The 11,222-nt window shown below is 48.5% G+C and overlaps 1 protein-coding gene across 1 annotated transcript in view; it reads left to right on the top strand.

The window, feature by feature from the left end:
* GRHL1 (grainyhead-like transcription factor 1) overlaps positions 1-11,222 on the top strand; it is a 38,580-nt gene that overhangs the window by 1,735 nt on the left and 25,623 nt on the right. The window contains exons 2-7 of the mRNA XM_005867237.2: positions 210-262; positions 2,882-3,068; positions 6,304-6,374; positions 8,021-8,411; positions 9,444-9,520; positions 10,971-11,127. Coding sequence (XP_005867299.2) covers positions 210-262; positions 2,882-3,068; positions 6,304-6,374; positions 8,021-8,411; positions 9,444-9,520; positions 10,971-11,127 — 936 coding nt within the window. The remainder of the gene's footprint in view (positions 1-209; positions 263-2,881; positions 3,069-6,303; positions 6,375-8,020; positions 8,412-9,443; positions 9,521-10,970; positions 11,128-11,222) is intronic.

Raw genomic sequence — 11,222 nt, 5'->3', positions numbered from 1 at the left:
GAGACTCCACCGGGAGACGCGGGGAAGCGGCGCCGCGGGTCCTGCGCTGTATCCCTGCGAGTGCGAACACGGAGGTGGAGACGTGGGCGGGGGTTAAGGGCTCCCATTCAGCGCGCCGAACCCTCGGAATCGGCGGGGGTGCGGGGAGGTGCGCTGGCGAGCACAGAGCACCGGACGAAGGCGCCTTTCGGAGTTTGTGATCAAACAAGTATTTTGACAGCGTGAGGTGGTGGCATAAGAGCTTACGTTTAGGGGACACGGGGTGAGGGATAGCTCTGTGTTTTCTTGGCAGCTTTTCTGTAAATATAAAGTTGTTCCAAATTTTTTTTTTTAATTTTAATTTTTTTTTAGCGTGCTGTGTTTCTGGGTGAGTAGGTGAGCTAATTAAGTGCGGAATAGATCTTGAGTAGGTTCGTCTTTTGTAGGACTTGCATGTGGATATTCTGGGTTTTTCTGAATTATCTCTTAAGGGACGTATGGAGAGGACTCCCCCGGGGCAGTGATGAGCCCCAAGGACTAGCCATGGCGCGTCCTGTGAGAAAGGGGACCAAGGCGGCCGGGTTCATGGTTCTTTCTTAACGTCTACGTTTGGATAAGGCAGATTTCCAAAGCCAGAATTTTGGCCTTGGGCACATTTTGGAAATGTGCGGCCCGGTCAGGGTGATCACACACACACACAAGACCATTCGCAAACACCATTTCGTTTTCTGTGGCTTCTGCACATGTGGGCTGGGCGTGGGAGAAGGGAAGCTGAGAAACGAGCTCTATGGGAATGGAGCGCGCCAGGTGCCGGCAGGATCTGTTGGAAGTGGCTATTAACACTGTTAATAACAGCTTAGCGCAGTGGTTCTCCACCTTGGCTGCACATTAGAGTCAACCTGGGAATCTTTTTAAAATCCTGATTTCTGGGCCTCATCCTCCGGAAATTCTGTTTCTTTGTGATGGGGTGGGGCCACAACATGAGTAACAAAAAAAAACACAGAGAATTTCTGGAGGATGAGGCCCAGAAATCAGGATTTTAAAAAAAGATTCCCAGGTGATTCTAATGTGCAGCCAAGGTTGAGAACCACTGGCTTAGCAGGAGCACCAGCAAGTCATCGCCAGGCACCACTGGCTCCCTGGCTGGTGGGCTCTGTGCCGACGGCCCAGCGGATGCCCCCTCCATATGCGTCTTTCTTTCCCTCTCTCTCCAAAACAGCCCCTGGTGTTCGTTTTGTGTTAAAATGGTACACCACCGCCAGACTTCTTTTTCTACCAAACACCAGCGCCCATGACTTTATGCCCAGACATGAGTAAAAACATTGGCTTTGAAATAAGACCTAATTTCGACTGAGGATAAATTAAGTTGTTGGATTCCCCCCCCCCACCCCCCTTTTCAAAGGTGTTTCCCTGTTTTAAAAATCTGTATCTGTTTTTAAAGGGCCTGGGTGGTTGCCAAGCCCTAACCTTTGTTGATGACTTGAAAAGATAATCAGTCTTTTCTGCATTCACTTTTAGAGTAGGTGGGTCACCTTTAGGCAATTTACATATTTCATTTGTGTGTTGCAATGAGACCTTAGGTTTGCTTGTTAGAAGAGTGATCGTTCAGAGCAGTTCTGAACACTTTTAATTTTTTTTTTCCTTAAATAAACAAAACAACACACTTCATTTGGCTGGAGTGAGTGTTCCACTTTTTCTCTTTATTGACTTATTAAATAGTGCCAACTGCACAGTTGTTGAGACTGTTTGCATTTCAAGTTTTTAAGTCAGTCATGTTTGCTTTAGTCTCTTAAATCAAATCTTCTATAAGAGTTTACTAAGACCTATGTTGATTTTCCTCTGGATTTCCCCCCCCCCACCAAACTACAGTGTTAAAATGAAACAGGTCTCGCCCGGTGTGGAAACCCGGTAAAGATTTTAAAAACCAGATTTCCCCTCCTGTTTTCTTAAAAACCTTTCTGTTCAGTGGCTTCATTTATTGTTGTAGATTCTTAAGCGTTTATCTCTAAGATAAACAGTTAACTCCCAAGCCAGAAAATTATGCCTGCTTATTGATTTACGGTCCCCTTTGGCCACATTCCATGCTCAATCTGCGGGTAATCAGTAGAACATTTTCTCTCATATCCCCCGGAGGATTAAACGGAGTAGTATCCCTTTTTCTTCCCGCCCCTTCCTCCTCTCCTTGGCGGTAGGAGAGTTTTTAAGGCATGGCATCAGCAGGAGAAGGAGGGAGTAACATGTAGCAGCATGATGCCTGAACCGTACATATCCTCTTTAAGAGGGTACGGCCTGATTGCGTTTCTGAACAGAATCAATGCTCTGTTTTGCCTCGCTTGGTGTCCTTGGTTTTGCTTCTATGAAGTGTTTAAATAGCCTGGATTTCCTTGGAGGATCTCTTTTCCCTGCCACAGAGTATATACGTCCTGGGTCCCACGTGTGGGTTAGGTGCAGCTTCCCTGACTGCCCAAATACCTTCTATCTTCCTGGGTGACCCATTGGCCTGCAACTAAGTGGGCTGTCTTCTGGTCTTGTCATATATAATTATTGATTTCAGAGAGGAAGGGAGAGGGAGAGAGAGAGAGAAACATCAGTGAGAGAGAGTCATTGATCTGCTGCTTCCTGCACGCCCCACACTGGGGATCGAGCCTGCAACCCCGGCATGTGCCCTGACCAGGATCCAACCGGGACTCCCTGGTTCAAAGGTCAACTCTCAACCACTGAGCCACGCCGGCCTGGCCGGGCTTCTGGTCTTGTCTTAATTTACTTGATCGGGTTATTGACGAAACAATGGACTCTTCTATTGGGACATCAATGGATTGGTTGTTTGGTTCTTTAAAAATTAGCTTATGACGCCTTGCAGTAGAAATATGTATATATGTTTGTTTTCTTAATTTCTCTGAAGCAAACGGCCAGTGTTGGTTCTTCAGAATGAAGCACTGTACCCGCAGCGGCGCTCCTACACCAGCGAGGACGAGGCCTGGAAGTCCTTCCTGGAGAACCCGCTCACTGCAGCCACCAAGGCGATGATGAGCATCAACGGCGACGAGGACAGCGCGGCCGCCCTGGGCTTGCTCTATGACTACTACAAGGTGGGTGCGCCCCCCTTCACCCCTAAGGACAGTGCTCTGGGCTTGCTCTATGACTACTACAAGGTGGGTGCGCCCCCCTTCACCCCTAAGGACAGTGCTCTGGGCTTGCTCTATGACTACTACAAGGTCGGTGCGCCCCCCTTCACCCCCTAACGACAGCGCCGTGCGCCTGCCTCAGCGGCACCTAAAACAGTCATTTGCTGGGAGGATGTCGTGCAAGTTGCTTCTTAGTGACTATAAATAGTTTAATGAGGGCTTTGAATTACTACGGTTCAAAGCTGAGCATCTCCGATCCGATCCTAGAATCAAAGGGCTGTTTCCAGACGGGAGGGGTGGCCGGCTGTCCCGAGCTCTCTGAAGCCGAAGCCGCGTGAAGGAAGATGGTGGGTGTCTCACTGAGGTGGAGCATTGACCGGAATCGGTTCTCGGTGCTGTCAGAGCGGCAGCGTTCATTCCGACGTAATCGAAGTGATTTTCTTTTCCCGAAATGAGGTTATAGAATAAGCCTTCGATTGGGCTTGGTTTGGTTGTAGGACTCATGAAAACCAACAAACGACATTTTCTAGTCTTGGACTTCCTAGTCCTCAGATCAGGATGTATTTTGTTTCCTGTTCCTAGAGATTCGGATGAGTCTTAATTAAACAGAGTCTGTCCTCTGCCTGGAGTTTCATACGGTTTTATTTTATTTATTTTTTATTATTTAAATATAAATAAATAAATTATATATATATATTTTATTTCAGAGAGGAAGGGAGAGGGAGAGGGAGAGGGAGAGGGAGAGGGAGGTAGAAACATCAGTGATGAGAGAGAATCATTGATTGGCTGCCTCCTGCACACCCCCCACTGGGGATTGAGCCGGCCACCTGGGCCTGTGCCCTGTTTGAACCACGACCTCCTGGTTCATAGGTTGATGCTCAACCCCGGCCGGGCGACACCACCGCTTTGTATCATCCTCCTGTCCTAGCAGTTCTGGCTGCCACTCACTGATGCCCTGGACTCTGCCAGACGTGTTCACACTGTGCATGTTACTCTGAGGCCTCCAGAGTCCCGGCAGCGTATGTGCATTACCCCCAGTTTGCAGATGAGAAAACGGAAGCTCTCAGGTCACACCCTAGCAGTGGTTCTCCACCTTGGCTGCACATTAGAATCACCGGGGAATCTTTTTAAAATCCTGATTTCTGGGCCTCATCCTCCGGAAATCTGTTTCTTTGTTACTCATGTTGTGGCCTCACCCCATAACAAAGAAACAGAATTTCCGGAGGATGAGGCCCGGAAATCAGGATTTTACAAAGATTCCCAGGTGACACTAATGTGCAGCCAAGGTGGAGAACCACTGCGTGTTTGCTGCAGCCAGGATTCCAGGCCTGGGCTGGTTCGTGCCAAAGTGATCCTCTTCGGTATGCCGTGCCGTCTCCCGGGGGATGCGCTGTGCTTGCTGATTCACATGGCAATTCTTCTTTCTGACCAATAGCAGATACTCTGGGGCGGCTACCTAGGACACTTTATTTTTGCCATCGTTTCGTTTTGAAAACTTCCAAACCCATAGAAAGCTTAAAATAACAGGGTCATTCGCTCCTTAATGCTTCACCTGGTTGACCAGTTGCCTGCCTTCTGTTACATTCTGGCTGTTTCCTTTCCCGAATGCGGATGGGAAGCAAAGGAGATAGTGTGATCATCAAAGTTAGGGTGGGACCTACACAAAGGATTTAATTACTTTCTGGTATGAGGTCATGTGGTCAACTTGTGTTTCAGGGAGTGGGGTCAGCATTTTTTTCTCTGACCATGAATGGAAACTTATGTAGTAACTAATGATGCTGGGAGAAACCCTTGTCTGGACAGTGTAGCCACGAAGGGTCCCCTTGAAGTGGAACTTATTATGTAATCTGTTCTTTTGATGGCTTGCTTTATTGACTCAATCAGTGTAAAAGCCGTAAGTTCCTAAGTGCTAATTATGAAGTTTGAAGTTACATATTTATAACTGAAACTTCTGCGAGTGCCAGGAAGACTGATGCCATACTAGTGGCGGTGGCCGTGTGTGTGTGTGTGTGCGCGTGTGTATGTGTGTGTGTTTTGAATAAAGGGTCCTAAACGTATTTTACGTCTGGGGAGAAGATAAGCTTTCGTGTCTGCGCATTAAGGGAGACCATCCTTGTAGTGCTCTATGTCAAGCTGCTTTTGACAGGCGTCGGGTTCTTTGTTTTTAAATGAACTGACTTAACCTGTTTCATTTTTTTAAGTGTAACCATCAGTCATTTTTACTTAACAACTTTGGTAAAGCTTTAAAAGCACATTATTAATACAGGAAACAATACTTTTTTTTCCTTCAAAGCTAAAATAAGTTTCAAAAATCTTAGCCATGTTGGAGTGCACGTTGAGAGTAAGTCTCAGTTGGGTTGATGTCTGCAGTACTCCCAGTAAGGTTTGCCTACTTTCACCGCCTATGCAAAGAAGAGCAGAATCGAAAAAAGAATAGCCCTGGCCGGTTTGGCTCAGTGGATTGAGCGTCAGTCTGTGGACCAAAGGGTCCTGGGTTCGATTCTGGTCGAGGACACGTACCTCGGTTGCAGGCTCCTCCCCGGCCCAGGCCCTGGTCAGGGCGCGTGCAGGAGGCAACCAATCGATGTGTGTCTCTCACATCGACGTTTCTCTCTGTCTTTCCCTCTCTCTTCCACTCTCCCTAAAAATCAATAGAAAAAAATCCTCTGGTGAGGATTAATAACAACAATAACAAAAAGAATAGAGCAAACTGGGTTCGGTTTGTCCTTTGGGTAATGGACCATGATCGTCCCAAAGTATCTAAGGAAACCGATCACTCGAAGCCAGCCTTTGGCTCTTGGGAGGCACTGCTAACGTGACCGATCCCTTTGATTTGACATTCGATCTGAAAGGAAGAGCAGCAGCGAGGAGCAGCGGGAACGTTGAAAGCCCCGTGTGTTTTCAGTAGCTTCCCGTCTATTACATTATGTCGGTCAGTGGATAAAACCAGGCCAGCGGTATTCCTTCTAAGAGGTGAAGCCCACACTCGGGCAGTAGACGTGTGACCCCTGAGTTTGTTGGGCAGCTAAGCACGAGTTGGCTTTTCCATATCCACCCGGTGAGCGACGGGAAGCTCTGGGGGGCAGACACTGCCCGTTCCTCCTTCCCCCGGAGCCTGGGGGTGGGGAGGCTGAAGGGGGCTGTGCCTACACTTCACGGAGTAAGGACTGAACTGTTGTCACGTGTGTCACTATCTCAGGTTCCAAGAGAGAGACGGTCATCCACAGCCAAGGCCGACGGTGAGCACCCGGAGGCAGATCACAGCAAAAGGTAATGTCTGCTGGAGAGCACGAAGCGGTTCTCTTGAGAAATGCCGGCGTCTGTGGAAACGAGACGAGCGTTTGTTAGATGAACAGGTGCAAGTGGAAGAGACAGGCGCGCTGGGCCCTGAGTGTCTGCATTCAGGTGTCCACTGGCTCGCCTCTCACCAGGTGTGGCTCCGCCGCTCTGGAAGGTACCAGCGCCTGTGGAGGTGGTGCCTTTCTCTCCTCCTAAGGAGTGTTTTTCGTACCAACATGAGTGTTTGCTTGTTTGTCTTGGATGTTCTCTCAGAAGGATGTGGCTTACAGCAATACTCGGGGGCGGGGGGGGGGGGGGGTCCATTAAAAACATGGAGCACCAACGATCTTGAACAACTTAATAGTAAATTCTTAAAATAGTAAATTAAGCAAAACTTAATAGTAAATTCGACTGTATTTTAAACTCCTATTGAAGTTATTTTTAAAAATGTTTTAGGTTAAAACTTTCAGGAAATTAAATTAAGGCTTGATGTTGTAGCCATAAAAAATTTTTAAATGTACCTTTAAAATTGCCCTGTGTTTGCCCCAGCCGGTGTGGCTCGGTGGGTAGAGGGTTGGCCTGCATACTGAAGGGTCCCTGGTTCAATTCTGGTCAAAGGCACGTACCTCGGTTGCAGGCTCCATCCCCAGCCCTGGTTGGGGTATGTGTGGGAGGCAACCAATTGATGTTTCTCTCTGTCTCTCTCGCTCCCTTCCACTCTCTCTAAAAATCAGTAGAAAAATATCCTCGGGTGAAGGTTAAAATTTTTAAAACATTAAAAATTGCCCTGTGTCCTATTAGTAATAAAGGAATAGAACATTTTTAGAGAAAGAATGCCCACTCGGAGCCCCACTGTGCCTACGGAGTCTGTTTACCCTTTGGTCTGCTTGCATATTTAAGTGGTCGTGATGGTAGTTACAGATGGCGTTTGGTAGTGAGCATTCTTCTACTTAGTATTTTCCGTGTTGCTGTTTTAATCTTCATAATTACCCCTTGGCAAAGGGCTTATGGCTTTTATTTTTACTTTTTATTATGGGAATTTTCAAACAGCAAAAGTAGAGAAATACTATAAACCCACACGTACCATTATGTTGGAACAGTTACCAACATAATTCCTCTTGTTTAATCTACTCTTGTCTTCTTCAACTTTTTTTTAAAAAACATTTTTTTATTTCAGAGAGAGGAAGAGAAACATCAGTGGGTGTATGCGAGGCAACCAATCGATGTTTCTCTCTTACATCGATGTGTTTTTTCTCTCTCCCTCCCTTCCTCTCTGTCTCTAAAATCAATAAAAACATACCTACCTGGCCAGTGTGGCTCAGTGATTGAGCGTTGACCCAAGAACCAGGAGGTCAGGTTTTGATTCCCAGTCAGGGCACTTGCCTGGGTTGCAGGCTAGATCCCCAGTAGGAGGGTGCAGGAGGCAGCCAATCAATGACTCTCTCATCATTGATATTTCTATCTCTATAGCCCTCTCCATTCCTCTCTGAAATAAAAATATATATATTTAAAAACAAACAACAACAACAACACAAACATATCCTCAGGTGACGATTTTGAATGAATGAATGAATAAGTAAATAAATAGAAATTGTCCAAGTACTGTATTCGCGGTGAGACAGGTTTTCTCCTCACAGAAACAGCATGCCGAATGTGCCTGAGCAGCCCCTCATCTCTGCCGGAGAGAACAGAGTGCAGGTTCTGAAAAACGTGCCGTTTAACATTGTCCTTCCCCACGGCAACCCACTGGGCATCGATAAGAGAGGCCATCTAACCGCTCCGGACACAACCGTCACCGTCTCCATAGCAACGATGCCTACCCACTCCATCAAGACAGAAACGCAGCCGCACGGCTTTGCTGTGGGGATCCCTCCAGCAGTGTACCATCCCGAGCCCACTGAGCGGGTGGTGGTTTTCGACCGGAACCTCAACACCGACCAGTTCAGCTCGGCGGCTCAGCCCCCAAATGCTCAGAGGCGAACGCCAGACTCCACTTTCTCAGAGACCTTCAAGGAGGGCGTGCAGGAGGTACCGCATCTTCCTGAGACGGCCCTGTGTTTGTATAAGTATCGGGTTCCACCTCTTCCTTGTTATGTAAGCCTGAAACTCAGCCTGAAGTGCATGGATTAGGAACAAAAGTGGTGTGTGTTTTTTTTTAAAGAGAAAAGGCCCCTGGCTGTAATTTGTAAACTAAACCTATAAACCCAGGCATTATCATCGGGGGCACACGGCTAATCTTACCAGCAGCTGAGTTAACAGTTATGATTTCAGCTACGTGATTTGCTGGAGAAGGAGAAAGAGAAACCCCACAGGCGGTTTGTCATCAACAACAGAGAGATCCCTAGTGTGTTTTCGGCTTTTGTCCTAGACCAAAACCAGCTCCCTGCAACTGGTCTTCGTGTAAAATGGGTTATCGTGTATTTATTTGTTTGGTGGTTGCTGGGTTGGTAGTCTTGTCAGGGAGGCAGGTGGATCCGGATGGCAAGTGTGTTGTGTGAAATTTACAAATGAACTGCAAATACTTCTGAGGGCTGAGGGTGATGAACGTCGCGCTCAGGTAAAAGTTAGGCACCGAGGGTGTTTGAAACTGTATTTAACGGTGGGGCAGGGAGTGGCGGGTGGGGTGTCTCTGCTCATGGAGAGGCGAGTGGAGGAGTAACGCTCCTGAGAAAGTCCACCCAGCCTGTGTGAACTTGACACCCTGTCTGAACTTGGTGCCACGCTGGCGCTGACTCCTAAGGGTCCTGAGACATTGGTTGCAGGTTCTTGAATTTGAACAGAACGAGGATGTGTGGGGAAGACGGGAGGGGAATCAGTGGAACACTTTGTGGGTTACTTACATAGATGGTTTTAACTTAATTGGGGGGCATATAAAGTGGATATTTTTCTCTTTAATTTTCTCTTTTAAATTTTCATAGAGGTAAAACTTTGATTTTCAAGCGAATGTTGAACGAGTAGTGGGTTGCTGTAAGCCACGGGCTCTTACGCTGTCCCAGACGCTGGCCTCCGGGCAGCCTGGCACCGGGGTAATAGCTGTGGCTCATCACCTTGATGTTTCAGGTTTTCTTCCCCTCGGACCTCAGTCTGCGGATGCCTGGCATGAACTCAGAGGACTATGTTTTTGACAGTGTTTCTGGGTAATAGTTGTCTTTTCATTTGGTTTTTAACTTTCAGCTTTTGTGACATTTCCTTTTTGATGATCTGATCTTGGAAAATCAGAGGTGGCTTTCGCGGGCTTTCTCCTGGGCTCGCTGCAGTTCCCGGGGCAGGAATGCCTTTCTCTGCTGAGGACGGTGCTTCGCGCTTTCGTGGGAGCCGCGGGCTGCGGCCATGCCCCTCCTTCTCGGTGTCGTGCTTCTCCCTGGGTGTCCTCTGTGACGGTGGTCATGGTCGGTGGAGCTGAGAGGAGAGGGAGGGCTTCAGGTAGAGCTGAGGTCCCAGATCTGCTTCCAGAGGCATCATTCGTGAGGATTTAGGAATGACACCAGGGGGCTAACGGCTTCCACTTTTTAATGAGCCTCACTCGGGATAACGTAAATAAGCCAGCTTTTCCCTGACCTGATGACCTCTTTTAATCTCACCACCGGGCATCTCACACTCGGAATATGGGTATTTCCCAAGTTAGTTATGAACATATATCAACACCTTCGGATTTTTCTGAAAGAGTTTAAGATTTCATTTTATAATTTTGCTTCATGTATTTATTTTGTGTGTGTATATTTTGACGTTAAAAATTTTGTATTTAAAAGTTGAGGACTTAAAAAAAAATAATAGTCTAGGATTTGATGGGAATTGAGACTTCCCGTAAAGGCCTGCCTCAGGGGGCAGGAGTCAGACTCACATGCCTCCAGGGTCCAGGCCAGGGGTGGGCCGATCTGCGGGATCAGGTAGTGAGCGCTCCAGGCTCTCCGTGCGGCCGTGTCGCAAGGCCCGGCTCTGCTGCCGCAGCACAAAAGCAGCTGCCGATGACTCGAACCCGAGGGCGTGGCTGTCTTCCATCCATTTTACCTCTTACTTACACAAGCAGATTTACTTTATTCATAAAAATGGGTGTAATTTGCCAACCCCAGACCTAGACAGGTGATGAGACAACTGCAGGGGGCCCTAGGGATGGCGCTCGAAGGTAACAGGAAATGCAGGCACCGTGGAGTGCCCGTCTGAGGGCCCTTAATGACAGCAAGAACAGCCAGAAAGTGCTGTGCAGAGCAAAGCTAATGCGGTCGGGGCGCTGCCGGCCACCTGCTGGCACCTCTGCTGGCAGCCTGTCCCGTGAGGCTTCCTTCCAGAGTCCTTTTCTCATATGAGCGTCTGGAATATTCTCCGCCTCCCAGCTTCTCCCTGTGAGCATCACTCCGTGGCATTTCCACAGGCCTCTGTAGTCCCCCGGGGGTGAAACGAGGCTTTCTGTGTTGCTCAGATTAGATTTCCAGGGGAAAAGCCACTGCTCTGGGTCAGAGGACGTGGTCAGTGGGCCGTGTCCCGGGGGCCTGCTGTTTCCCACATCCACCCGCAGCGCTTCGAGACTGAGCTAAAGTGTGGGGGGCGCTTCCGAGGGAGCGGTCCGACCTGCGACTTGCTCTTCTTCAGGAACAACTTCGAGTACACGCTGGAAGCCTCCAAATCGCTTCGCCAGAAGCCGGGAGACAGCACCATGACCTACCTGAACAAGGGCCAGTTCTACCCCGTGACCCTGAAGGAAGTGAGCAGCAACGAGGGGATCCACCACCCCATCAGCAAAGTGCGGGTGAGTCCCCGGGCAAGCTCTCCATTGCCAGGTCTGGGGCGGGTCCAGATCTCAAACGGCAGCTGGAGCCTCACCTGTGAGACCCGACGCTGAAG

Source organism: Myotis brandtii, unplaced genomic scaffold (genome assembly GCF_000412655.1).
Source record: "Myotis brandtii unplaced genomic scaffold, ASM41265v1 scaffold247, whole genome shotgun sequence".
NCBI classification, from domain to species: Eukaryota; Metazoa; Chordata; class Mammalia; order Chiroptera; family Vespertilionidae; genus Myotis; species Myotis brandtii.
This window is presented reverse-complemented; position numbering and strand designations above follow the sequence as displayed.